Source organism: Macrobrachium nipponense, chromosome 12 (assembly GCF_015104395.2).
Source record: "Macrobrachium nipponense isolate FS-2020 chromosome 12, ASM1510439v2, whole genome shotgun sequence".
NCBI classification, from domain to species: domain Eukaryota; kingdom Metazoa; phylum Arthropoda; class Malacostraca; order Decapoda; family Palaemonidae; genus Macrobrachium; species Macrobrachium nipponense.
The window spans coordinates 46,941,677-46,968,099 of record NC_087205.1 but is presented as its reverse complement, the minus strand read 5'-3'; the positions used below and the strand labels follow the sequence as shown (position 1 = coordinate 46,968,099).

Genomic DNA, 26,423 nt, shown 5'->3' with positions numbered 1-26,423 from the left:
ATGATTGCAATTTAGTGTAAATTACAACGAAAAAAAAATAACTTATTACCTTTAACCGTTTTGCGCACAGCGCGATTTGAATACAATTATATATGAAATTTCGTTTTTGCACTATCATATATCGCATTATTTATATATGATAATGATAATTTTTTCATTTCTGATGGTTGCATACTAAACTTCAGCCAATGACAAAAAAAGGAGCCAAAAATGAACTCTTAATCTTGAAAACTAAGCGCGCTGTGATTTTTTGAAAAAAATATTTTTTCCGCTTCCGCGCTCACTCTGAAACACCTCCGGCGCACGGGAGACAATTTTTTGTTGACCGCTTCGGCGTTAGAGGGTTAATTTGAGTTTGATAATAAATTTTTTTATTCAAAATTTTTCTAAATGATTTCTTTTTCACCAGTATATTTAATTTTGTTTAGGTAGAAACATAGAGTGGTAATGAGCTGTTTTCCTTCAATTTAATTGAAGTGAGTTAGAACCAGGGAAGTCCTTAGACTTTTAAAATCAGGGAAATACTTAGAACTTTAAAGTTGTTGATCGAGTGATGCCCTTTAATTAATTTAATTACATATAAGATTACCTCACACCTATTTTAATGAACTTAGGCTGATTTTCTGCAACACTGGTATGTTGTTCAAGAGATCACTGTTGCCTTTAGAGTATTCAGTCATATTTTACCAGTGATGAAGGTTCAAGTGTCTGGCTGTGGTGAGGTAATATTCAATAATTGGTAAGTGTAGTAACCAGTTACTTGGCTCTTCATCACATATATATATATATATATATATATATATATATATATATATATATATATATATATATATATATACATATATATATATATATATATATATACAATATATATATATATATATATATATATATATGATATATATATGTATGTATATGTGTATATATATATATATATATATATATATGTATATATATATATATATATATATATATATATATATATATATATATATATGTATATATATATTATATATATATATATATATATATATATATATATATATATATATATATATATATATATATATATATATATATATATATATATATATATATTGTCACAACTTCAGCTTTCCACTTGAACTATTCATCAGTTCTCAGTGATGAGGTCAACACTTCATGTAGGTAAAGTAGATATGCAAGGTGAATTATCAAACTAAATTTAAAATCAAACAAAAATTTACTTACTGAAAATCACGTCCGAATATATAATAATAAAAATAATAACAAATAACCACATAATTATTGCAAAGAACAAATGAATCATAAGCCACCAGATAATGAACTCAATGTATTAACTGTACAGCTTGGAAGTAAACATTTCCAAGGATTACATACGTGAAAAACAAGAGGTAATTTCATACATGATGTACGCTACGATCAACAATCAATAGAGGATGCTAAGGTCATACACAATAATAGGTGTGTAATCATAATTGCTACATAATGATTGGAGGGCTATTATAATTATATATATATATATACTTATATGGAGCAGATAGTGGTTAGGTCCCCCGCCCGCTCGCTCCTTTCAGCCGCAAGTTGAAGCCGCCCAAGACCCGCTATAGTCTATTCGACAGGAAAGTGCTGGCAATCTGCCAGGCCGTGCAACACTTCAAATATCTCCTACACACAGCCCCTTCACCATCCTGATGGGCCACAAGCGTTTGGTACATGCTTTCACAAAGTGGGGAAGACAAATGGTCGGCAAGACAGCAGCGGCACTTGGCCGCTATATCTGAATTTGGGTGCACCATCAGCTACACCCCTGGGAAGAAGAACCAGTTAGCCGATGCCCTGTCAAGGACTTGAAATAAATTTGGTCCTTCTGGGCTTCGACTACGAGGACCTGGCAAAGGAACAAGCCACAGACCCCAAAACGCCAGCTTACTGCACAGCACTCACCACACTGAAGTGGAAGGACATGCCAGTAGGAGAGCAGGGATCAACACTTCTCTGTGACACCAGCACAGGTTGTCCCCACTCCCTGATACCTGCATCATGAAGGAAGCAGGTATTCGACATCATCCATGGCATCTCCCATCCATCTGAACATGCAACAGTGCGCCTGATGACCTAGAAGTTTATGTGGCACGGGATAAAAATGGACATGCGGAGATGGGCAAAGAACTGCATACTGTGCCAAATGAGCAAGATCACCCGGCACACATAATCAGGTACCGGAGACTTTCCTCAATCATGAAGACGGTTCGGGCACATTCATGTGGACATCGTAGGACCTGTGCCACAATCAGGGGTGCCAGATAGATCCTAACAGTCTTAGACTGGTCCGCGAGATTGCCTGAAGCAACCCCGATGGCAGAAGCATCTACAAGCACCTGCGCAGAAGCCCTACTATCAAGTTGGATAAGCTGTTTTGGTGTGTCAGACGACATCACTGTGGATAGGGGCTCAGAATTCCTGTCAGAACTCTGAGTCTCCGTGGTACGTCTGATGGGGACAACACTCCACAGCACATCGGCATACAACTTCACTGCTAACAGAATGGTGGAAAGGGCCTGCTGTTTGTTAAAAGCGTCACTAATGGCATGGTGTGCTAACAAAAACTGGAAGGTACAGCTACCCTATGTCCTGTTAGGACTTTGAACAGCACCAAAAACAAATGGCGAAGAATCTCCTACAGAAAAAGTCTACAGGGAAGCATTGGCAGTACCGGTTGAATTCTTCCCCACAGAACCAGACGACCAAGATATGCCCTTCAGAAGACTAAGGGAAATAGCAAAGGAGTTTGCGCCCTGCCGGAAGACTTTCACAGACAGGACACATAACTACAGACCAGAAGGCCTAGGAACCTGCACAATTGTCTTCCTGAGGGACGATGCCTGCCGCCCGCCCATGTCTAGACCATACAGAGGCCCATACCGCGTCATCACAAAAAACTCAAAGGCCTACCTCATCGACATCCACTGGGGGGAAAACTGGGTATCCGTCGACAGATTAAAGCCAGCTTTCCTGATAGATAATGAGACCAAGGAAGAGATCGATAGACGTCCGAGAATTCCTCCATAAACTAAGACCTCAAGCGAAGGAACTGACGTCTTGGGACATGGTCGAACTCGTCCCAGGGGCCGGACGAAGGACAACATCCCGGCAGGCCCACCGAACGACTCAACAGTTGAGACCACCTCACAACCTCAAATATCAAGAAGTTGGGGATGGCTACTGATACCAACAAGATGTCATGATTAACTGTACAATTCTTCCAATTATTCATAATTAATTATGCATTATTTAATTATTTATTATTAATCATTAATCATTAATAATTGTCTTGGGGGGGAGTACTTGTAGAGACATTCTTTACCCACTAATCACATTCTTGTATGTTATCTAGCTAAGCAGCAAGAATCACATGTATATGTTTGTATATAGAAGTTCCTGGCCTCTCTGCCAATATATAATTCATCAATGTATGCCCATTATGTTTTTTGTTATTACCATTTTATTAACTACTAAGAAACACAAATTCTTCCCTATCTGTGTGTGAGTCGCTAGACTCGGCGGTCGGCACTCCGTTTCCGTGACCTGGTAATAAATCTATCGATCTCTACCACTAACGATCATAGTGGATCTCTATCACTAACGATCGGTGCTTTTTTTTCTGTCCTCGAATAATGAAATTTGGCACTTGAACTCCATAGAGTGATCCACTTTTTTCCGTTTTTCTACGACGATAACTTTTTCGATTTCCTTACTGGCTATCTCTGACTTGCCAGTACTCGCTACTATCGATCTTTTCATCCTACTGATGTGGACCATAGGGTTTAAAGGGGTTTGTAACCTTTCCTGTTCACTTTTCATTTCACTTTTGAAAATCATATCATTTCACCTGCATATTCCATTGATATCATAATAAAGGCTCACCTCATATCCTTAAAACTCACCTTTCCACCTGGAAAATATTCATATGACCTACAGGCTACTCTGTGAGCAAGATCCCGTGCTGGCATAAGGCCAGCTTAATCTCAGACAACAACAACGTAATAAATCAGTAGTATACTCAGTTCCGTCTCATTGCGACCTCACACATGGTTTACTGAACTGTGCTTCATTACAAGTTTAGTAGTTGAGTCAATGATTATCACACATATGATGACTATAACTGGTTCACTTAAGGTAGATTCTTGGATGAGCCGTATGCTTACGAGATGTTTGTTTGGCGGCCGCTGATTGGCTGGTACCGGGAGGTAGGCAGTTTCCAGCCAATCAGCGGCTGCCAAACAAACGTCTCGTAGGCATAGAGCTCACCCAAGAATCCACCTTAAGTGAACCAGCTATAGAGAATATTTTATCACTGCTGATGTTAAGTCTCTAATCACTGTAAAAATGTTTAGAATACGAATTTCATATGTGAACAAGACAATATTGTTGTTATTCTTGTTCTAAGCCAGTCTGAGTATTCTCTCTCTCTCTCTCTCTCTCTCTCTCTCTCTCTCTCCTCTCTCTCTCTCTCTCTCCATGAAATATGAATTACTGTATCATAAACTTTTATGTACAAAATAAAAAAAAATAATTTTATTGATAAATTTGTTTTTTGTGGGGGCAACTAAATTGTTTTCATAAATAATTCTTTTGGTAATAAGCATCGATCTGCTGATTGTCAGTGTAAACATTCTGACGAACATTTTTCAAAAGACAAAAATACACTATTTATTTTACTGTCTTTATGAATTAATATTACAGTAAAGTACTGATATCAGTACAGTAAATGATTTTTTCATCATAAATGTATCCATTCACGATACATAGTTTTGTGCAGCAGCCGTATCAGGAAAATAGAGGAATTGTTAGCCAATATACTTTTGTTTGCAGATCTGATGAAGGAGGAAACTGAAAATATGAAAGATTTTATAAACAAAATTTAAAGCATTATAAAGACATAAAACTTACACAAACATGGTAGTTGGTGTTTGAACTATAGTATTAAAATAGGCAGTTAGCCTATAAGAATTTTTACTGATAGGGCATCTTTACTGTTTTAACTATTGAAGCAGGTAGCGAGGCCATAGCCTAAGCATTTTTGAGTGGTGTGATAACGCAGATATTTGCTTAACTTGGGTGGTATAATAATGTCTTGAAAAATAGTGGGTTTGTTAATCTTGACATGATCCGTTGTTTTGATACTATGTCCACTACTAGCAGGTTGTGTGCTGTTAGGAAATCTGCTCCTAACATGCTATCATCTCATCTGGCATGATAAGGTCCAATTGTAATATTCCCCATTGAATGGCATGTTCATATCCCACCTCCTGTACATCTTGAGTGGTGCTCCATAGGCGGTGGATAAGTGGAGGTTTGTCGGTGGAATGGGTTTGAGTTGTTCATTTGGACTGGCTGGCACAAATGACCTGCATGCTCCGGTGTCGACGGGGAATTCTGTATCTGATCTTTCATCCCTGATGAAGAAGAAGCATGTGAAGCCTCTACATTCATACCTGAAAGAAAGACAGTGGTGGGCAGGTGCAGTTTCTCTTATGAGGCAACCGGTCTGCTCAATACTGATGTTTAGTTGGTTGGGTTGCAGGTGCGAGCCTCTTGCATGATTTTTTAAAACAGGCAGCCTTTGTCATACTTTCGGGCTTTCTTGTCGAATCTCCAGTGAAAGTAGCACGTCCCCTCTGGTGGTTCGTAATTCTTCTGACTGGTCTTCCCCTTGATGAATTGTTTGGGGAAGTTCTGTTTTTGGATTGGGGCAGCTGGTCCCTTTGGGTTGCTGTCGCATTTCATGTCAGTTGACAGCTGGGCTGTCGTGGTGGTGGTGGTGGTGCTGCTGTTGGTGGCTGTGTTGGCTCTGCTGTCTTGTGGGTCATGTGCACTGCATCAACCAACTTCAGGAATTCTTCGATTGGTTTGATGGAGGCATTTGGCATTGCTGTCACTGTTTGGCAGGTTAGTCTTGTGAGAAGTACCTCTCTCGCAGGGTAGTCTTGTGAGGAGTACCGATCACAGGGTCTAGGGACTCGGGTAGCATGATGAGCCACCACAACAGTTTGTAGAGATGTGATGGCTGCTCATCTCCTATGGGTGCCCCCACATAGTTGAGGAATTTTTTGGCTCTATGGCAGGTGGCATGTTGAACAATGACTTCAGCTGGTCCTTCAGCAATTCGTAGGTGACAGGGGTTTGAAGTTCAGCGACCCATCATGTGACTTGAAGACATTGCCCGGCAGGAATTCAAGGATGGCGTCTGCTTTGCGTATTGAGGAGGTGATTTTCTTCGATCAGGAGATTGTTTCTCCCCTGAAGAACCAAGCTTCTGGGTTGTGGGGCATTAATGGAGATGGTGGGGATGATCTCACTCGAGAGGCTGGCATCATTGGGGTTGGCTGGGTCGGTCATCTCCGTGGTCACCAATGTGGCAAAGGCGGGATTAGGAGGCAGTGTCCACAAACTTAGTGATTTATTCACACAACAGACAGGTCAATAGCTCTTGCAAGCAGAAATGTAATTGCCTGACACTAGGCGAAGAAAAACAAAGGTCATACACATTCATTTGTGTTTGTTGACAGATGGAAATATACATATGGATTGATACAGAATACATGAATGAAGTTGTGGTACATATGGCTGAAATGCTGACATTGTAATACGTATGATGATAACACTGGCCTGCAGTACAAAACTTTTTTTTTTTTTACATAGGTCAAGGGTTTCCAACTGGTTTAGGACCCTTCATGCATGCTGAATTAAAAAATACAGTTCATTTTCCTGGGTCAGGTCTGGTTTCTAAGATATACGTAGTCTATTTCTATTCCAGCATATTTTTCCAAAATTGCAATTATCCAAGTGTTTATGGGCTTTGTTTTTTCAAAACAGGTTGTGGGTAACCTTTAATAATTATTTTTATTTCTCTTTTCAGTTCTAGATATGTATAAAAATGAATTGGAAGTGTAAAAACCATCCTAATAGGTTCTGTAACATCTGCGGACATGTGGTTCTTCCTGACCATCAAGCAAAAATCATGGATTTGTGAAGAAAGCATATCAAGCTTACTTTGGAGTCAAACTAGAGGACCAGGATAAACCATTCACTCCCTATATCTGCTGCTAAACATGTGTAGAGAATTTACAGGATTGGAGGAGCAAGAAAAGGAAGAGTATGTCATTTGGTGTCCCAATGGTGTGGAGGGAAGGGAAAGATCACGTTACTGATTGCTACTTTTGCATGACAAATCTAAAAGGCATCAATCACAAGAACAAGCACCGTGTTCAATACCCTGATGTTCCTTCTGCCATAAAGCCAGTCCCCCATGGCCCTGATCTTCCTGTTCCTGAGCCAAATGTCACCATGGAATCAGGTTCTTATTCTGAATCTAGTGAATTGACTGATACAGCTGAGTGTGGTGCATACAGGCCAGAAGAGGACGACCAACAGGTGCCTTTGACCCAAGCCGAACGCAATGATCTGACGTGAGACCTGAACCTTTACAAGGAGTCTGCCCAGCTACTGTGTTCTCGTCTTTGACAGGAATGTCTACTGGCACCAGGAACAACTTTCTATTGGTATCAGGACTGTGAGAGAGAATTTAGAAAATTCTTCACTTTAAATGAAGCATCTTCACTGGTCTACTGTAACAATATTGCTGACCTGAGTGAATTACTTGGTCTGAAGTATTATGCTATGGAATGGAGAATTTTCATTGACTCATGTAACAAGTCTCAAGGAAGTTCTTTTGAATAACAGAAATAAGTTTTCATCGATCCCTGTTGGGGACTAAGTTGAAATGAAAGAATCCCACAAAAGCATGGAACGCTTGTATTCTGCTCTGAACTACCAGGAACGTAAATGGTTGATCTGTGGAGATCTTAAAGTTGTTGGACTCCATCCTAGGACTTCAAGGTGGTTACACAAAGTATCCATGCTTTCTGTGCTTATGGGATAGCAGTGCTGATGACCAGCATTTTGTTAGGCAAGAGTGGCTGTCAAGACAAGGATTAAAACCTGGGTCACGCAACGTTCTGTCCCCACCCGCTGGTTGAACTGAGCAAGATATTGCTTCCACCCCTCCACATCAAACTTTGTCTCATGAAGAACTTTGTAAAGGCATTGGACAGGGAACTCATCAAGGATGCTAGTTTTGATTATGCACTGAATCCTGCTGAACTCTCTGCCTGGTTGTCCCCAAGTCAGTCATTGCAAACTTCCTTGGCAACCACAGAAGTTCCCAGAATCAGGAGGTGGTTGATGAGAATTTCCGCCAACTTGGTGCGCGCATGTCAGTGAAAATGCACTTCCTCCGGTCTCATTTGGACTATTTTCCAGAGAACTGTGGAGACTTCAGTGAAGAACAGGGTGAGCACGTTCACCAAGATATCAGTGTTAAAGAGGAATGCTGTCAAGACCGATAGAATGCCTACTTTCTGGCCGATTATTGTTGGTGCCTGAAGAGGGATGTGGAGTCTGCTCAGCACAAACAGAAGTCCCTGAAGAGACCATTCATCCATGAGTAGCTTCCATAGTTCATTATACTCTTCTTGCTATCTATTCAAAATATTTTGTAAACCTTCTTTGAATAAATCAGTCTTAATATTTTCAATATTGTTTCATTAACCTGTAAATAGATTGGAATTTAGGATATTTTTAATGTACTAATACAGTGGTACCTCGAGATACGAAATTAATCCGTTCCAAGGCGGCTTTCGTATTATGAGTTTTTCGTATCTTGGAACACATTTTACATGTAAAATGGCTAATCCGTTCAAAGCCCTCCAAAAACACCCCAGTAAATTATATTTCCAGGCCTAAAACACATGTTCTAGGGTTACGACGCCGATCCGACGGAAGAAATATGACTCCAAAAAGGCAAAATACTGTACATACTTGAGTAATATTCAACTGCATTTAATGTTCAACCCCATTTTTACTGTATATATTAGGACTTTAGCATATGTCCCTTAGCAATAAGCCTAGCCTATGTTACCGGTTGCTACTGTAGCCTAGTCTATGATTCTGGCATCTAAACCTAAGAGCTAAAGGCTTAGAATATGCCAATAAAATGTATAAATAGTCAGTATGTACTCATTTCAAATAATTATTAATTAATCATTAACTATAATACACAAACAAACAAAAAACAAACCTTCCAATCGATTGTTTACATTCAGCTCTTACCCGTCTTACGAGTATCAAACGAGCGCCAAGCAATCATTTTTCCTAGCACACAGTAAGCCATAAATTGTCATTAATATCTCTCTTCAACTAATGAAACTACCAAACAGTATAATAACCATTCATTTCTATTCTTTATTCTATCTTTACCTAATGGAGATACCGAGTTACTGACAGCTATAATGAAACATACGTATACGTAACGTAACAATAAAACAGAAGAAGAATTCTAATAAATACGTATTTGTTGGCAGTCTGAATTATTTTATATTTTATGATATCTAATTCACAATTTTTTTTATTAAATGTATTGCATGTACTCATTTCAAATAATTATTAAGTAATCATTAACTATAATAAACAAACAAAAAAAAGCTTCCAAACGTCTGTTTACATCCAGCACTTACGAGTATCGAACGATCGACAAGCAATCACTTTACATAGTAAGCCATAAATTTTCATTATCTCTCTTCAACTACTGAAACTACCAAACAGTATAATAACCATTCATTTCTATTCTTTATTCTATCTTTACCTAATGTTTTTTTTATTAAATGTATTGCATGAATAAGTTTTTCAATTTACAGCATCCTTTTACCAATAGAATACTTAAAGCACAAGGGGTAGATGCTGACCAATAGGAGAGCAGGACCTTATGGGGTGACTAGCATCAGGAACCAATGGGAGAGCGGGAGGATGGTGGCGAGTTTACTCAGTTGGCGGCGCGGGAGTTTTAAAATTGTTCTCAGTGGTCTGGGCGAATCTGGGGACTTTACAGCAACAACCTTTCGTATCTTGAAAACTTTTCGTATGTAGAGTAGTAAAATTTTTCGCATTGGCTTTCGTATCTCGAGTTTTTCGTAAGTTGAGCCTTTCGTATCTCGAGGTACTACTGTATTTCATTCACTTGATCAGATTGGGTAAAATGAGCATGAATTTTGGATTCAGTGCAAAAAACTGGCCTAAAATAAGGTATTATATGTTAGACCTTGAAGACAGCGCAGGCCAGTGTAATGATACATTTAATGTGATAAAAATAAAAAAGAAGATATATGTACAATACATGCGTGATGCATGCTGTTTCTTATGTCCACCTGTTGGCTGGGAGTTGTTGTTGTGAGGAGATTAGCTGAACAGTGCAATGAAGGTGTTTGGGATCCATGTGGGACCCTACAGTGTTATACATACATAGACCATCAATGTGGAATATATTATGAAGAAATTTTGTATACCATTAAAGCTTATAAACTTGTCAAAGGAATAGTAAGAGTTGTGTCCAGGTGGGAAGGAAATAGAGGGAATGTTTTAAAATGAAAACAGGTTTGAAACATGGATGCTTTGTATCTCCAATGTTGTCATATAATTTTAGAGAATCATTCCGAGTATCGAGGAAGTTGGAGGTGGGGTCATCTTTGGGGATACAAATGTTAAGTCCTTACATTTATAGATGATGTTGATTTCATAGATACAGGTATACAAAATGTAGAATGTTTGTATATACCATTCAACAACATTTTGCAGAGAATAGCTGGTCCCATTTAAATTATATCAGATCACAGAGGATACATTGGGCAGGACATGTTGTTAGAATGGAGTAGGGTAGAGTGCCTAAGGTAGTTATGCAAGTATCAAATAGAAGAAAGAAGACTAGTGGAGAGACTGAAGATGAGATGAAAAGATAGTGAGTCAATAGATCTAAGAGAATTGGGAGTGGAGGATCCTGAGAATAACTGGAGAGGTGCAGCACTCAACAGGGAAAATTGGAGACGGAGAGGTCTGTTGCAACTTTCCGTGGGTCACCAAGAAGCCCAAAGGCCGCTGGAGTGAGTGAGTGAGTGAATCTTGTGTGCTCAGGCATGAATTAAGGGGTGTGAAGAGGAGCTAGACAGTCAAAGCTTCATTAGTGTAACATTGAAATTTCCATAGATTTATTTAGCAGTTTTAATATAAATAGTAAAGGTTGAACCTCAAACTCGATTACACACAAACAGAGTATCCTGTGTTAAGGGTGGATAAACTGTGTTCATTAGCACGTGGATGCCAACGAAATTGTTAACTTTCAAATTTTGTCATTTCAATGAATTTTTGTCAGAACATTTGAGTTTTTTTATCTAAGAATAATTACCTGGGACGGTATAATTTTTTACATTTTAGAACGAATGTATAAAGTTCTTATAAAACATTATATGGCAAAATATAATTTAAAGAAGGTGTTTTGACTATAAGATGCTTTCCTAGAAATTATAATCAAAGCTTAATAGTTGTTGTGTGATTGTACCAGGACACTGTTACATGTTTTGCCTCTCAAAAAATCTTAATATGTTAAACATTCCTCAGGTCGGGGTAGAGAAAGTGCTAGTAGCTCGCCATTGCACAGTTCTCCACGCGCTGCTGGTGTGTCTCCACTAGTGTCAGGTACTGGTACTGTGGCTGAGAGGGCTGCTGGCAGCCCTCCTTCTGCAATACGCAGTGCAAATGACTCCTTAAGTGACACCAGTGCATTTGTTTCAAGCCTTACACAAGATATGTCTCATTCTCCTAGTATATCATCACTTCCCACATCAACTCCTAGTACTCCAAGAAGGGTGAGGTTCCATTACTAATATATCTTTTCCCTAGAAAGGTTTTGAGAATTCTATTTTTCCTCATTTATTCAGGTTTGTTTTTAGATCCTTTAAACAGTTGAAGTAGTATATGGGTAAATAAAAATGTCACTTCTTATTGCAAATTTCTTTATGGTCATGAGATAAACATTTTGTCTAGGAAAATTTTGATTTAAAGGAACTTTTTATTAGTTGCTTCTTATGTTACGTTATACTAAATTCAAGAATACTAATGGTTGCATTTTCAGGATTTTCATTAGATATGTTTCCTTTTTGTGTATACGTCTGTAAGGGTTTTAAGGCATATCTATAGTTAGTAATGGCAGTACTACAGTGGATTTAAATAAGTAGAAATGATCCTAGACAGTTCAATTAGAATTGTGTATGCCAAAAGTTTTCTTAAATATGCAGGGAGTAGTGCACTGATCAGAATTTTAATTTTCAGCGTATCCATGTATTTGACAAACCTCTTAAAAGATATTTAAGTTGCCTGGTTGAAGTAGTGAAGAAGTACTTTAAGAAGATGATAACATAAATTTTGTCCTCTCAAAATAAATTATATCCTGAATGTCTCGTATAATTTTATGAATGTGTGCAAATTTATCACCGGTAGTGCAGCCCAACACTTTGCATAAAAGCATTATAAACATAATAACGAATAAAGTAAGTTTAAAATACTCACGTAAACAAATATATTCAGACTCCTTTGCCTACTTAATCCTGTACATACTCTCTCTCTCTCTCTCTCTCTCTCTCTCTCTCTCTCTCTCTCTCTCTCTCTCTCTCTCTCTCTCTCTCTCTCTCTTTGAAGGCAGTAAGAACTAACAAATCAATCTCTCTCTCTCTTTCTTTCTCTCTCTAAATCCTATTTGATGAAAGTTCTCTATAAATTTTTTGAGTTTCTCATTATGAATCATCTACTTCGAGTCCCCCTGGAAGACTGTTTATTAGATGTAAACCACTATAAGTCCTTCATGAATTTTGTAATCATATAAAATAAAAATTCTAACTACACCATTATGTATGAGAGGGATAATGTGATGGGATCCTTATCTGTTATATACTGTATCAATGACAGAGGATTGTTTTTCTTCAGTCTTTTATTTTCATTTGTGGCATATGATTGAGTAGCTGGAATATTCCTAATATAGTTTTTCAGTAAAGTTTTGAAAGCTACCATTATCTGTATCTGTAAAATTTGATTTTGCTTCTAAAACCTTTCCTTTCCTATTTTCATTAGATATTGAATGATTGCAGTTTATTTTTCCAGTAAATTTTTTGTCTAGGTACATACTTTCAGCAATTTTTACATTTTAAGCTAAAAGACATATATAGAACCTATCCCCATAGGACCATACACTGTATTCATTACTTGAGATTTTTTGTGGTGTGGTGTGCCTTCAGCCCATAGCTACAACCCCTTTCATTCCTTTTACTCTACTAACTTATTGTACGCATACACTTGTGCACACAGACTGAGACACTGATGGGCAAGAAAAGTCGTGATACAACATGGTTGGGTAGTTTATACAATATACTACATTACTTATTATTCCGTTCAAGTTTTTCAGTTCTTTGTTGTCAGCTTCAAAAAGCTTGGAAAACAAAACGTATTCTTCCATGCACTGCAACAGTCAAATGTGTGCAGCACACCAACTAAAATAAAAAGCAGTTAACTCATGAGTGTTGCCTCCTTATTTTTATATTTATTTTTTTTTTCAAATGTAGGGTATGTCTTCAAGGTTGGACTGTCTTTGATGCTAGGAAATACATTAATTTCTTGTATTTTGTTTAACCCGCTTACGCCGACTGGACGTATTTTACGTCGACATTTTTTGTCTCCCGTGTGCCGACTGGACGTATTTTACGTTGACTTACAAAAGTTTTTTTTTAAATTCGCGGAAAAATACTTATAGGCCTACCAGCCTAAAACTTTTGAATCACGCGCCTTGGGGGATGCTGGGAGTTCACGGATCAAGGTGTTGTTTTGTTTACAATCGTTACGCAGGCGCGCAAGCGCGAATTTCTTTCTTGCTGCACTAAAAAGTATCTGTGACACATTTCGGAAATTATTTCGTCACTTTGACATAATTTTTGTACCATTGTAAATTAGCCGTTACATGAAGTATTATATATGAAAATGTGCGCATTTTTATGTAGAATACAACAATAAAATACTCATGATTGTAGCTTTTATCCGTTTTGAGATCTTTTCATATAAATAATGATAATTGCCAAAATTTCAACCTTTGGTCAACTTTGACTCTACCGAAATGGTCGAAAAATGCAATTGTAAGCTAAAAATCTTATATTTTAGTAATATTCAATCATTTAACTTAATTTTGCAACTAATTGGAAGTCTAGCACAATATTTCGATTTATGGTGAATTTATGAAAAAACTTTTTCCTTACGTCTGTGCGGTAACTCTTCCGAAAAAAATCATACATGCGATTGTGGTAATGTTTGCACCATTTTAAAATTAGCCGTTATATAAAGTTTTATATATGGATATGTGCGCAATTTCATGCACAATACAACTAAAAACAACCCATGGTTGTAGCTTTTATCAGTTTTGATATATTTTCATATAAATAACGATAATTGCCAAAATTTCAACCTTCGGTCAACTTTGACTCTACCAAAATGGTCGAAAAAAGCAATTGTAAGCTAAAATGCTTATATACTAGTAATATTAAAGCATTTATCATCATTTTGCAACAAATTGGAAGTCTCTAGCACAATATTTAGATTTATGGTGAATTTATGAAAAAAATAAAATTTTCTTTACGTCCGCGCAGTAACTTCCGAAAAAATCATACGTGCGATTGTGCACCATTTTAAATTAGCCGTTACATAAAGTTTTATATATGAAAATGTGCGCAATTTCATGTAGAATACAACAAAAAATAATTGAAGGTTGTAGCTTTTCTCATTTTTGAAATATTTGCATATAAATCATGATAAAAAGAAAAAAAACCACGTTCGGTCAACTTTGACTCTACCGAAATGGTCGAAAAACGCAATTGTAAGCCAAAACTCTTACAATCTAGTAATATTCAGTCATTTATCTTCATTTTGAGAAAAATTCGAAGTCTCTAGCAAAATATTTAGATTTATGGTGAATTTAAAAAAAAATCTTTCCTTCCCTCCGCGCGCGGATTCTACGCCACAAATCTCCGAAATGCGTACGTCCCATTCTCGGAATATTTGCTCCATTTCATATTAGGCATTTTATAGAGTTTTATATATGAAAATGTGCGCAATTTCATGTAGAATAAAACGAAAAATATTTGAAGGTTGTAGCTTTTCTTATTTCTGAAATAATTGCATATTAAAAATATATATATAAAAAAATTCGACCTTCGGTCAACTTTAACTCGTCAGATATGGTCAAAAACTGCAATTGTAAGCTAATACTCTTACAGTATAGTAATATTCAATCATTTGTCTTCATTTTGAAAGAAATTGGAAGTCTCTAGGACAATATTTAGATTTATGGTGAATTTTTGAAAAAATATTTGTTTACATCCGTGCGTTACGAATTCATGCATTATTTTGTGATAATATTTTCTCTGTGTTGCTTTTATCGTTTTACAATGTGTTATATACCAAAATGATCACAATTTAGTGTACATTACAACGAAAAAAATGTAACTTGTTACCTTTAACCGTTTTGCGCACAGCACGATTTGAATACAATTATATATGAAATTTTGTTTTCACGCTATCATATATCGCATTATTTATATATGATAATGATAATTTTTTTCATTTTTGATGGTTGCATACTAAACTTCAGCCAATGACAAAAAAAGGAGCCAAAAATGAACTCTTAATCTTGAAAACTAAGCGCGCTGTGATTTTTTGAAAAAAATATTTTTTCCACTTCCGCGCTCACTCTGAAACACCTCCGGCACACGGGAGACAATTTTTTTTTTACCGCTTGGGCGTAAGAGGGTTAACAAACAATCTTTCCAGTTTTTTTTTCTTTTTTGCAAACCTAAGCACTCATAAAGTCATGCCAATGTTGGAGTTATCTATCAAAGGTGGGGGTGATGAAAGGAAATGAGAGGGGAAAACTTTTGAGTGGGAGAATATCTTGATTTACACACTTACACATGCAGCCAATGATAGAATGAAACTTCTGACATAGTTATGGAGCATGTGTATCAGCTACCCAGAGGCGATAAATTAAGTGATGTGGAATATGATGGTGCTTTTTTGCCAACAACAGTCCCTAAAACTCCCAGCCCTCTCAATTTTCCTCATTCTCCCCCACCTCCCATCTTTCCTTCCATGATTACCCCAGTCTATACCCCACAGTACCCTTTCATCAGTGTAGTACTATGTGAACTGTTAACAGCATCACATTCTTCCATCCATGCAACGTTGCAAACCAAACGTATGTTTAGTGAGGGAGCAGTGGTTGCATACAGATAATTCCAAGTTATGGATAGTACAGATATATATAAGCACATAACATTAGATGAAAAATAGTCTTAAGTAAATATCAGATTAGATAAAAAATAGTCTTAGTAAATATCAGATTAAATAGAAAATAGTCTTAAGTAAATATCAGTCCACTCTTCAGAATGTGGCCAAGAAAATATATGTAGAGGGAGAGAGAGAGAGAGAAGCATTGGCCAGCCAACATCATAAGAAGAGGTTATAGGCTAGCAAGTGTTGTGGTTTGCTATTAAATGATGTTAGAAGTTGCTAGAGGCCCCAATCCAGAGTAAGTTTCAGCAAGTATGTAGTAGAGGATTTTGGTTGATTGAGGAACAGGTAACCAATGGTATGTGGCAGATCATATAATGGGAGAGTGAATATTTATTTTTACATCACAGGAAGCTTGCTAAAAAGTCTTGGTAAGGGTTAAGTATATCTTAGTTTAACCAGACCACTGAGCTGATTAACAGCTCTCCGAGGGCTGGCCCGAAGGGTTAAATATTTTTACGTGGCCAGGAAACAACTGGTTATTTAGCAACGGAACCTACAGCTGCTTGTGGGATCTGAACCACATCAAGAAATTAATTTCTATCACCAGAAATAAATTCCTTTGATTCCTTGTTGGTAGAGCACTTGGTAAGGGTGCACATTGTTGATGTGTGGGAGAGCCACTGACTGATCTTTGGGAATACTAATTTTGCAAATTTGATAAAGGATGCCTGCATTGCAGAACTAGAAATGAAACCAGTCTTTTGAAGGGTTATGAACCAGGCTTTGAAAGGTAATATCAAATCACAAGAATCCTATCCATCATCCCTGAAAGATACAGTGGTTGTGTAGCTTATCCCCTTTATCATTTCAGTCTTAAGCTTCCATGTGCGTGCAGAACATAAAGCATAGACACATTGCTTGCTAAGCTTTTTATCACATAACGAATCCTCTGACTCATCAGCCAAGGTAATAGTGGCCACAGAAGATAAAAAAACAACATTCATAAGTGTAAAGAAAAAAAAACATTTATGAGTGTAAAGAAAAAAACATTCATGAGTGTAAAGATCTGGAGACAGATACGCATCGACTTGTCAGTCAAAAATATTTAAGGAATGCTTTTAAAATTTGTTGAATAATTCTTCTGAAATAGACAAAACGTTTGTGATGTGTTTTACACTTAATAACACAATGTCTAAGTTTAAACCAGAATAGTCAACTCTCAAGCTTTCTGAAAGGTACACTTCAAAGAGTCTTGTGCAGTTTGGTAACACAAACCATCACACCATCTGAACTCACTGGTTTCCTATTACCACTGATATGGGTGGCCTCATTAGCCTTAATGTACTCATGTCAAGATATGACCTTTTGCTCTGTCATCATAGTGCTCTTGTTAACTGTGTTTTGGATGCTGCGCTGACGCTTGCCATTGGAGCTTCAGCGTGGAACATCATCTTGTTTTAGTCCTACTCAGAAAATAATCTTGCAGTAGACCACCCATGTTCAAGCTTATTCAGGACCTTTAGCTTCTACCTTACCCTCTATGGAGACAGATTCCCCATTGGAACACAAACAAAACCCAAATACAAGAAACAACCTATCCTATGTAGATTGCAGCAAGAGCAGTAAGTTGTATCATATTGTACATCAGTCAAACACAAACTACCATGAAGAAGCTAGGGTTGTAGGTGTCACCAGAACACAATACAAGACCAAGGCTGATTCAGCATGATTGAAGCCTAACTCACTTCCCAGGAAATCTCTCAGTATTCAGCTTTGTGAACAATAAGCCCAATAAGCAAATCAAATGGACTGGTATTGTGACCATATCACTACATTTGATTATTATATAGAGCACCTCAACTTAGAATCTTTGCGTATTGCCCACGCCAGTCAAATAAGATTAAATTTAAACAGCTAATATGCCAGTTATTATAAAACCTTCCCAGCCTGGAATAGAGTTAGTTAGCTGTGTCAGTTGGATATGTTTGGTCACTTGAGTTTTGGCGATAAGTGAATCAACTCAGATCATATTTCCTGTGGATGCCATTTCAGATTATTTGACTGTTTACTAAATAGAAGGATCAGAGTTTGTCTGCTTTACGAATCAAGAAAAAAAACTCTTTTTAAGCTCATCGACAGTGTTTAGTGTTAATGAGTTCAAGTAATGCTGTTCATATGACTTCCATATTTCACTGTTTGTACGTGCCTTAAGTAATTCCAGTTAGGATAGTTATTTTTTTTTTTTTTTAATAGGTGAATAACTTGCTGTGTAATAAACTGTTCCCTTTAATCATTGACATTGAAATTATTTCATGCTGTATATAATCTACTGAGGTTTAATGTTGGTATGAGGGTGTTGTTGTTAACCCTCTTACGCCGAAGCGGTAAAAAAAAAATTGTCTCCCGTGTGCCGGAGGTGTTTCAGAGTGAGCGCGGAAGTGGAAAAAATATTTTTTTCAAAAAATCACAGCGCACTTAGTTTTCAAGATTAAGAGTTCATTTTTGGCTCCTTTTTTTGTCATTGGCTGAAGTTTAGTATGCAACCATCAGAAATGAAAAAATCTATCATTATCATATATAAATAATGCGATATATGATAGCGCAAAAACGAAATTTGTATTCAAATCCCGCTGTGTGCAAAACAGTTAAAGGTAACAAGTTACTTTTTTTTCGTTGTAATGTACACTAAATTGCGATCATTTTGGTATATAACACATTGTAAAACGATAAAAGCAACACAGAGAAAATATTATCACAAAATAATGCATGAATTCGTAACGCACGGACGTAAACAAATATTTTTTTCAAAAATTCACCATAAATCTAAATATTGTCCTAGAGACTTTCCAAATTTCTTCAAAATGAGACAAATGATTGAATATTACTATACTGTAAGAGTATTAGCTTACAATTGCAGTTTTCGACCATATCTGACGAGTTAAAGTTGACCGAATGTCAAATTTTTTTATATATATTTTTTTTATATGCAATTATTTCGGAAATAAGAAAAGCTACAACCTTCAAATATTTTTCGTTTTATTCTACATGAAATTGCGCACATTTTCATATATAAAACTCTATGAAATGCCTAATATGAAATGGAGCAAATATTCCGAGAATGGTACATACGCATTTCGGAGATTTGTGGCGGAGAATCCGCGCGCGGAGGGAAGGAAAGATTTCTTTTTAAATTCACCATAAATTTAAATATTTTGCTAGAGACTTAGAATTTGTTTCAAGATTAAGATAAATGACTGAATATTACTAGACTGTAAGAGTTTTAGCTTACAATTGCGTTTTTCGACCATTTCGGTAGAGTCAAAGTTGACCGAACATGGTTTTTTTTCTATTTATCGTGATTTATATGCAAATATTTCAAAAATGAGAAAAGCTACAACCTTCAATTATTTTTTGTTGTATTCTACATGAAATTGCGCACATTTTCATATATAAAACTTTATGTAACGGCTAATTTAAAATGGTGCACAATCGCACGTATGATTTTTTCGGAAGAGTTACCGCGCGGACGTAAAGAAAATGTTATTTTTTTCATAAATTCACCATAAATTGAAATATTGTGCTAGAGACATCCAATTTGTTGCAAAATGATGGTAAATGCTTGAATATTACTAGAATATAAGCGTTTTAGCTTACAATTGCGTTTTTCGACCATTTCGGTAGAGTCAAAGTTGACCGAAGGTTGAAATTTTGGCACTTATCGTTATTTATATGAAAATATATCAAAACTGATAAAAGCTACAACCATGGGTTGTTTTTAGTTGTATTGTGCATGAAATTGCACACATATCCATATATAAAACTTTATATAACGGATAATTTTAAAATGGTGCAAACATTACCACAATCGCATGTATGATTTTTTTCGGAAGAGTTACTGCGCGGACGTAAGGAAAAAGTTTTTTCATAAATTCACCATAAATCGGAATATTGTGCTAGAGACTTCCAATTAGTTGCAAAATTAAGTTAAATGATTGAATATTACCAAAATATAAGAGTTTTAGCTTACAATTGCGTTTTTCGACCATTTCGGAAGAGTCAAAGTTGACCAAGGATTGAAATTTTGTCAATTATCGTTATTTATATGAACATATCTCAAAACTGATAAAAGCTACAATCATGAGTATTTTATTGTTGTATTCTACATAAAAATGCGCACATTTTCATATATAATACTTCATGTAACGGCTAATTTACAATGGTACAAAAATTATGTCAAAGTGACAAAATAATTTCCGAGATGTGTCACAGATACTTTTTAGTGCGGCAAGAAAGAAATTCGCGCTTGCGCGCTTCGTAACGATTGTAAACAAAACAACGCCTTGATCTGTGAACTCCCAGCATCCCCCAAGGCGCGTGATTCAAAAGTTTTAGGCTGGTAGGCCTATAAGTATTTTTCCGCGAATTTAAAAAAAAACTTTTGTAAGTCGACGTAAAATACGTCCAATCGGCACACGGGAGACAAAAAATGTTGACGTAAAATACGTCCAGTCGGCGTAAGAGGGTTAATAAGTTAAAGTGTTATATATAGTCACCAGATTTATTATAAAACATATTTCCTAAAGTGTTATGTCATGTCACTAGATTGATTTTAAAACCTATTTCCGTGATGATTATTGAACTTATTTTTTTTATCTTTATTCATTTATGAAACTTGTTTATGCTGTGGATGCACATGGTTTTATTTCAAGAATTATCATTTAGAAAAGTTGTATTTCATTGAATGCAAATTATTTTAATGGAAAATATAATGCTTTACTTATCTTGATTTAGTAAAATAAATAGTTTAAATGCTTATTTAGTAAAAGATTTTACCTTTCAGAGTTAATGTTTACCTAGCAAAATATTTTACTGTACAGAATTTTAGCTGTGTGACATTTAACTAATCTTTTTAGTTCTTAAACTGAAGTGCCTTTAAATACAATAAATGAATGAAGACATCTTTAGCATGTTTTTTTAGAGTGATAATGAACTTCTAGTATCATAATATCTTAAAGTGTCAACTAATGATGTTTTCTTCATTGACAGGAGCCCTTGAGTACAAGTCCCAAAACTGTTACTCAGACAGCAACTCAAACTAGTCCGGAAGCTGTAAAATTCAATATTGGGTCAACAGGGTCAAGAGATGAAAATCTAAGATTGTCTCCTAAAATGACACGGAAAGACAGGTCCGGGAAACCTCATCGGAGTAAACGCGATAGAGCGGTCTCTCCAGTACCTACACAAAGGGAAAAACCAGGTCCATGCCGTGATAAAGTGAAAGAAGCAATGAGTCCTTCTGTTGCAGAGTGTATGCGTGCCATTTTTGCAGCTTTTCTGTGGCATGAAGGAATTGTCCATGATGCCATGGCATGTGCATCATATTTGAAATTTCATCCTGATCTCAGTAAGCAGGGTACATTTCACTGGAAACCACGAACAAATGCAGCACCAAAATCAGAAAAACTAACAAAGGAACAAAAAGCTCGGCAAAGACATTCTGTTGAAGTTAGTACCTATACTTACTTAAATAATGTAACATTACAAAATACTGAAGACCTTTTGAAAACTGGAACCAATGCTAATATCAATGAAGTGCCCCATATCAGTGATACAAGTGACGAAGAGACAGCCAGCAGAGCAACTGGAGCTAGTTATTCTCAGGGAATTCAGGGACAAAAATTAGCAACTGTAATGGAGGGAGGTGGAGGAGGCGTTGGATGTAGACCAGAAACTCCAGATTTACCTCCAGTTCTTTATCATGTGGTGCTACTTTGGGAGGAATTGACCTCCAGTTGTTTAAAAGCAGTTGCTCAACAGATTATCCTCCCATCACCTACCATTCCAGCTAGACTCAAGAAAATGGATAAAGTGAAGGATCGAAGTGAGAGAGATAAGAAAAAACACAAAAAAAAGTCATCCTCTGTAGGAATTTCAATATTTGGTGTTGATGGGGAGGATGAAGAAGGTGTTTGTGAACTTTGTGGTACCAATGTTCCTTCTGAAAGTTCAGAGCAACACTTCAGAACAGTACACCCAGGCTGTGGGGGATCCTCAAAGGGCTGTGGTTACGTAGGAACTAGGTGGAAAGTTTTCCCAACTAAAGATCGTGTGACTCAGCCATGTGGTGAGGTAGTTCGAGGCTGCTTTCACATGTGCTTAAGTTGTCGAAATAGGCACAAAGGACAGTATGGACATTTTTCTGGTAGCAAGTGCAGTAATGGAGGAAAAGTCAAAAGAAAATCAAACAGTAAACTCTTGTCACCCCTCCCGATGTTGGAAACACATGTGATAATGAGGAACAATGCTATGTTCTTACTGGATTTAGCCAGTGCAGCAACCCCTGCACTTCCTTCTCGTAATGCTGTGCCAAGAAAGTCTCCTTGCACTATGCCTTGTGTGTCGGAATTGAGTCCGGATAATAGTCCTTTTCCAAAGGTAAGGATTACTACTATTATTTTTTTATGCTACAATATTTTTGCTGATGCGTTTGCTCAATCATGCTTATTGCTGGGGTTTTGTTGGTGCTATCAGCATTATTATATCTTTGCTAATGCTGTCTCAGGTATCATGAAAGGAAAGCATCATTTCATAAGTGTATAAGAATGAATAGAGGTAAATGAAGTCTTAACTTTTTTCCGATAGCTATCAATTACTATAAGGGGGTTATCAATTTAGCATAATTGATAGCTGGCTGGCTTTATTAGCAAAGAGTATTTAGAGAAATATTGAAACAAAGACTAAGAAAAGTTTTCCAAGTTTTGGAGGGAAAAGAATGACTTGTAAACTCTTTAAAAGTTCATACCGGTTTAGGGGCTCTAAGATGTTGTTTTAAGTCTGTAGCAGAGGATTTGCAGTAGCAGAGGATTTGCTTGCATATTCTAGTAGTTATTTTTTAAAAGTCATGAATTAGTAGTTAATACATCTGTAGTTGTAAGGATTCTCAGTGATGAATTGCCCAGAGACAGAAAAGTATGAGTTTTTTTTTCTTCTTTTTTTTACAGTAATTTATAAGAGGAGAAAAAGGGGATTTTGCTTGCAGCTTGTAATGCTCAGAGACCAATTTTTTTTAGTATAGTACACTTTTGAATGCACTTTGCATTAAGCTGGGAAAAAATGAGTGGGTAAAGTGTTTGGCAATTTAGGAAGTAATTGCAGTTCCATACAAGGAAGATATACCTTGTGTATCAAAATTAAAGACCCTGTAGGTGGGTAGTGCTGTCTGTGTCATTTGAGCTTTAAGTATTATTTAAGGGTGTTTGCTTTGTCCTTTTGGCCACTAACTGCACTCACTTTTTAGATTTTTACTTTTTTACTTTTACCTACATTCTATAATCCTTTTTTCAGGCTTGCTGTCCAACTTCTAACTATTTTTGAAGTGCAACTATGGGGATTTTCCCAGTTGGACCTTGTAGATCCTTACTTCATCACCTTTATTTTCTGCATCTTATTATCTTGCCGTTCAAACGCTCCAACTCTCATTTCAGTCTTGAGGAGCACTAAAAGAGTGAGCATGACAAAGTATACAACAGAAGTCTTACAAATAACAAGTATATTTTTAACAATAAAATAAAACTTTAAAGTTGAGATCATCAAAAATGCAACTGAACTTCTCAAATTTAACAATTTATTACCCCAAAGGCATTGGGAATTCTCTCCCTAATGTATACATATATTTAAAATGAAAGGAAGCAAATACCAGTGTTTTATATGGTATATCATGCAGTAACTGTAATAAAATATATGTTGGGGAGACAGGTATATATATCCATCTCACATAGTTTAATGGAGCACAAAAGATCAATACGATATGCTTCAGAGAGCTTGGGTATTTTGTACAGTTTAAGGTAATAGCCATATCATAAACTGGAGTAAGGGCAAGCTGGTTTTAAGAGCTATCTGCAGGTACAAAAGGAAATTTATGGAAACCGCCATCATCAGTCGAACTAGCAGTATGAACCATAGAGCGTCAGTAACGTGGAGAGGCGAATCTGCCTGGTAAGCGTGCGACCTCAGGCTGCCATGTTAAAAGGTCTCGGTCCAGTTCATAGTACTATGCTTTATTACTACTATTATTATTATTTTTACTAATACATATAATTTTACCATCTTTATTATTGTTTTCTTATTAATATTAGTATTAATATTATTATTATTATTTGAGCAAATTTCAGAAAAAAATTACCTTACATAAACCGTTGTCCTAAGCACTCCAACCATTGTGATCATTGCCTATGCATCTGCTCTTGGATCTAAGCAATGTCTTGCATAAATGGTTCCTGTAAATTACAGGACTTTCTGTACATACAGTTACTAAAAATTAACTAAACAGTAATGTAGTACAATCATTAAACACTAATACTCACTGTACACTTTCACTCCATAAACACACACACTTATGCACTCCCACTTTATATTCATACTCAATAACACTAAACATTCACTGAATTCTCAACATTCACTATACAGTAGACCCCCCCCCCATATTCGTGAGGGATGGTGGTATCAGACCCCCCTCCATCCACCCCCCACGAATAGGTAAAATTCGCGAATACTTCAAGCTTTTCTAAAAATGCTTAGAACTGCCTATTTTGATAGTTAAAACACAAAAAAGCTAAAAATGCTTATACCCTTCTTCTTTCTACCCCGCACTTCCATTTCCATCGTATGTCTTACATGATGTTCTTCTCTTCGTAACAGGTGTCCATACCATTGAAGCCTTCCCTTGTGTATTTTCTTTGATATTTCAACTACCTTTGTCGATCCTCTTATATACTCTTTTCTAATCCTATCTTCCCTTGTTACTCCCTACATCCATCTCAACATTTTCATTTCTACTACATCCATCTTCCCCTCTGTTTTCCTCATACTTGCTGTTTCTGTTCCATATAACATAGCTGGTCTGACCACCGTCCTATGAAACTTTCCCTCCAATTTCAGAGGAACCTTCTTGTCACAGAGGACCTCTGATGCAGACCTCCATTGATTCCACCATGCCTGAATTCGATGTCTCACCTTTTTGTCCATGCTTCTACAATCATCTAATACGGACCCCAAGTTCTTGAATTTCTGTACTCTCTTTATTTCTTCCCCATCCAATCTTATGCTATTTCCTCCATCCCCAGTAATACTGGAACACATATATTCGGTTTTTAAGCTGCTTATTCTCATTCCTCTCTCCTCAAGTACTGCTCTCCACCTCTCCAACCTCCCCTCCAACTCCTCCCTCCTCTGAACACAACACAATGTCATCTGCATATAATATGCACCATGGCACTGCTTCTCTAACATCTTTGGTCATTACATCCATCACAATGTTGAAGGTGAATGAGCTAAGTGCCTGATGTAATCCAACTCCTATCTCAAATCCATCTGTCTCTCCAACACTGTACATCTGAGTAATTCTGACATACTTTCCTGGCACCATCTTGTCCCTCAAACATCTCCATATTTCTTGCCTTGGCACAATGTCTTAGGCCTTTTCAAGGTCTATGAATACCAGATGCAGGTCTTGTTGTTTTTCTCTGAATTTCTCCATCAGCTGCCTTGTGCAAAATATTCCATCCATTGTGTTTGCATCCCTCCATAAATCCTAACTGTTCTTTCCCTATATATATATATATATATATATATATATATATATATATATATATATATATATATATAATATATATATATATATATATATATATATTAGTATTACACACACACACACATATATACATATTTATATATTATATGATGGTATGGAGCACAGGCACTGTTATGAACAAGTTGATTCAGCAATCCTTTGCATTCTACCTAGAGACTGAGCAAGATTTTTTTCACATTTGGTAAATGAGATTTACCGCTTCTGTGAGACGGCGTGATGTTGGAGTCAGCTGGAGATGAATGAATACTTAGCTCGCTTCAGACATTTTTTCTGAATGTTCAGTGTCTCGATACGTGTTCGGAAACAATTGAGGCAACGTGATCGGGTCATGAAAATAATGTGTTGTTTTGCATTGTTGGGAATTGGGGTGTTAGGTGATAGACATCCGATCTGGTTTTGATAAGGTCTTATGGGTGGGTCATACGACCATACGTACATGTGTGCGTGACATTGTATGTTTCCTATATGGAAGATGATGTGTAATTCGGCACTTGGAGCCATACCACCAGGTGCAATGGACCTGCTTTGTGTGTGAGCTTAACTCCTGCTGAAGAGGCAA

The 26,423-nt window shown here is 36.7% G+C and overlaps 1 protein-coding gene across 11 annotated transcripts in view; it reads left to right on the top strand.

Moving 5' to 3' along the window:
• The window catches only part of LOC135224515 (E3 ubiquitin-protein ligase MYCBP2-like), a 1,655,355-nt gene that overhangs the window by 1,339,798 nt on the left and 289,134 nt on the right, over positions 1-26,423 (top strand). For all 11 annotated transcript variants that reach the window (XM_064263565.1, XM_064263560.1, XM_064263570.1 and 8 more), the window contains 2 exons: positions 11,509-11,756; positions 21,262-22,650. In XM_064263565.1, coding sequence (XP_064119635.1) covers positions 11,509-11,756; positions 21,262-22,650 — 1,637 coding nt within the window. The remainder of the gene's footprint in view (positions 1-11,508; positions 11,757-21,261; positions 22,651-26,423) is intronic.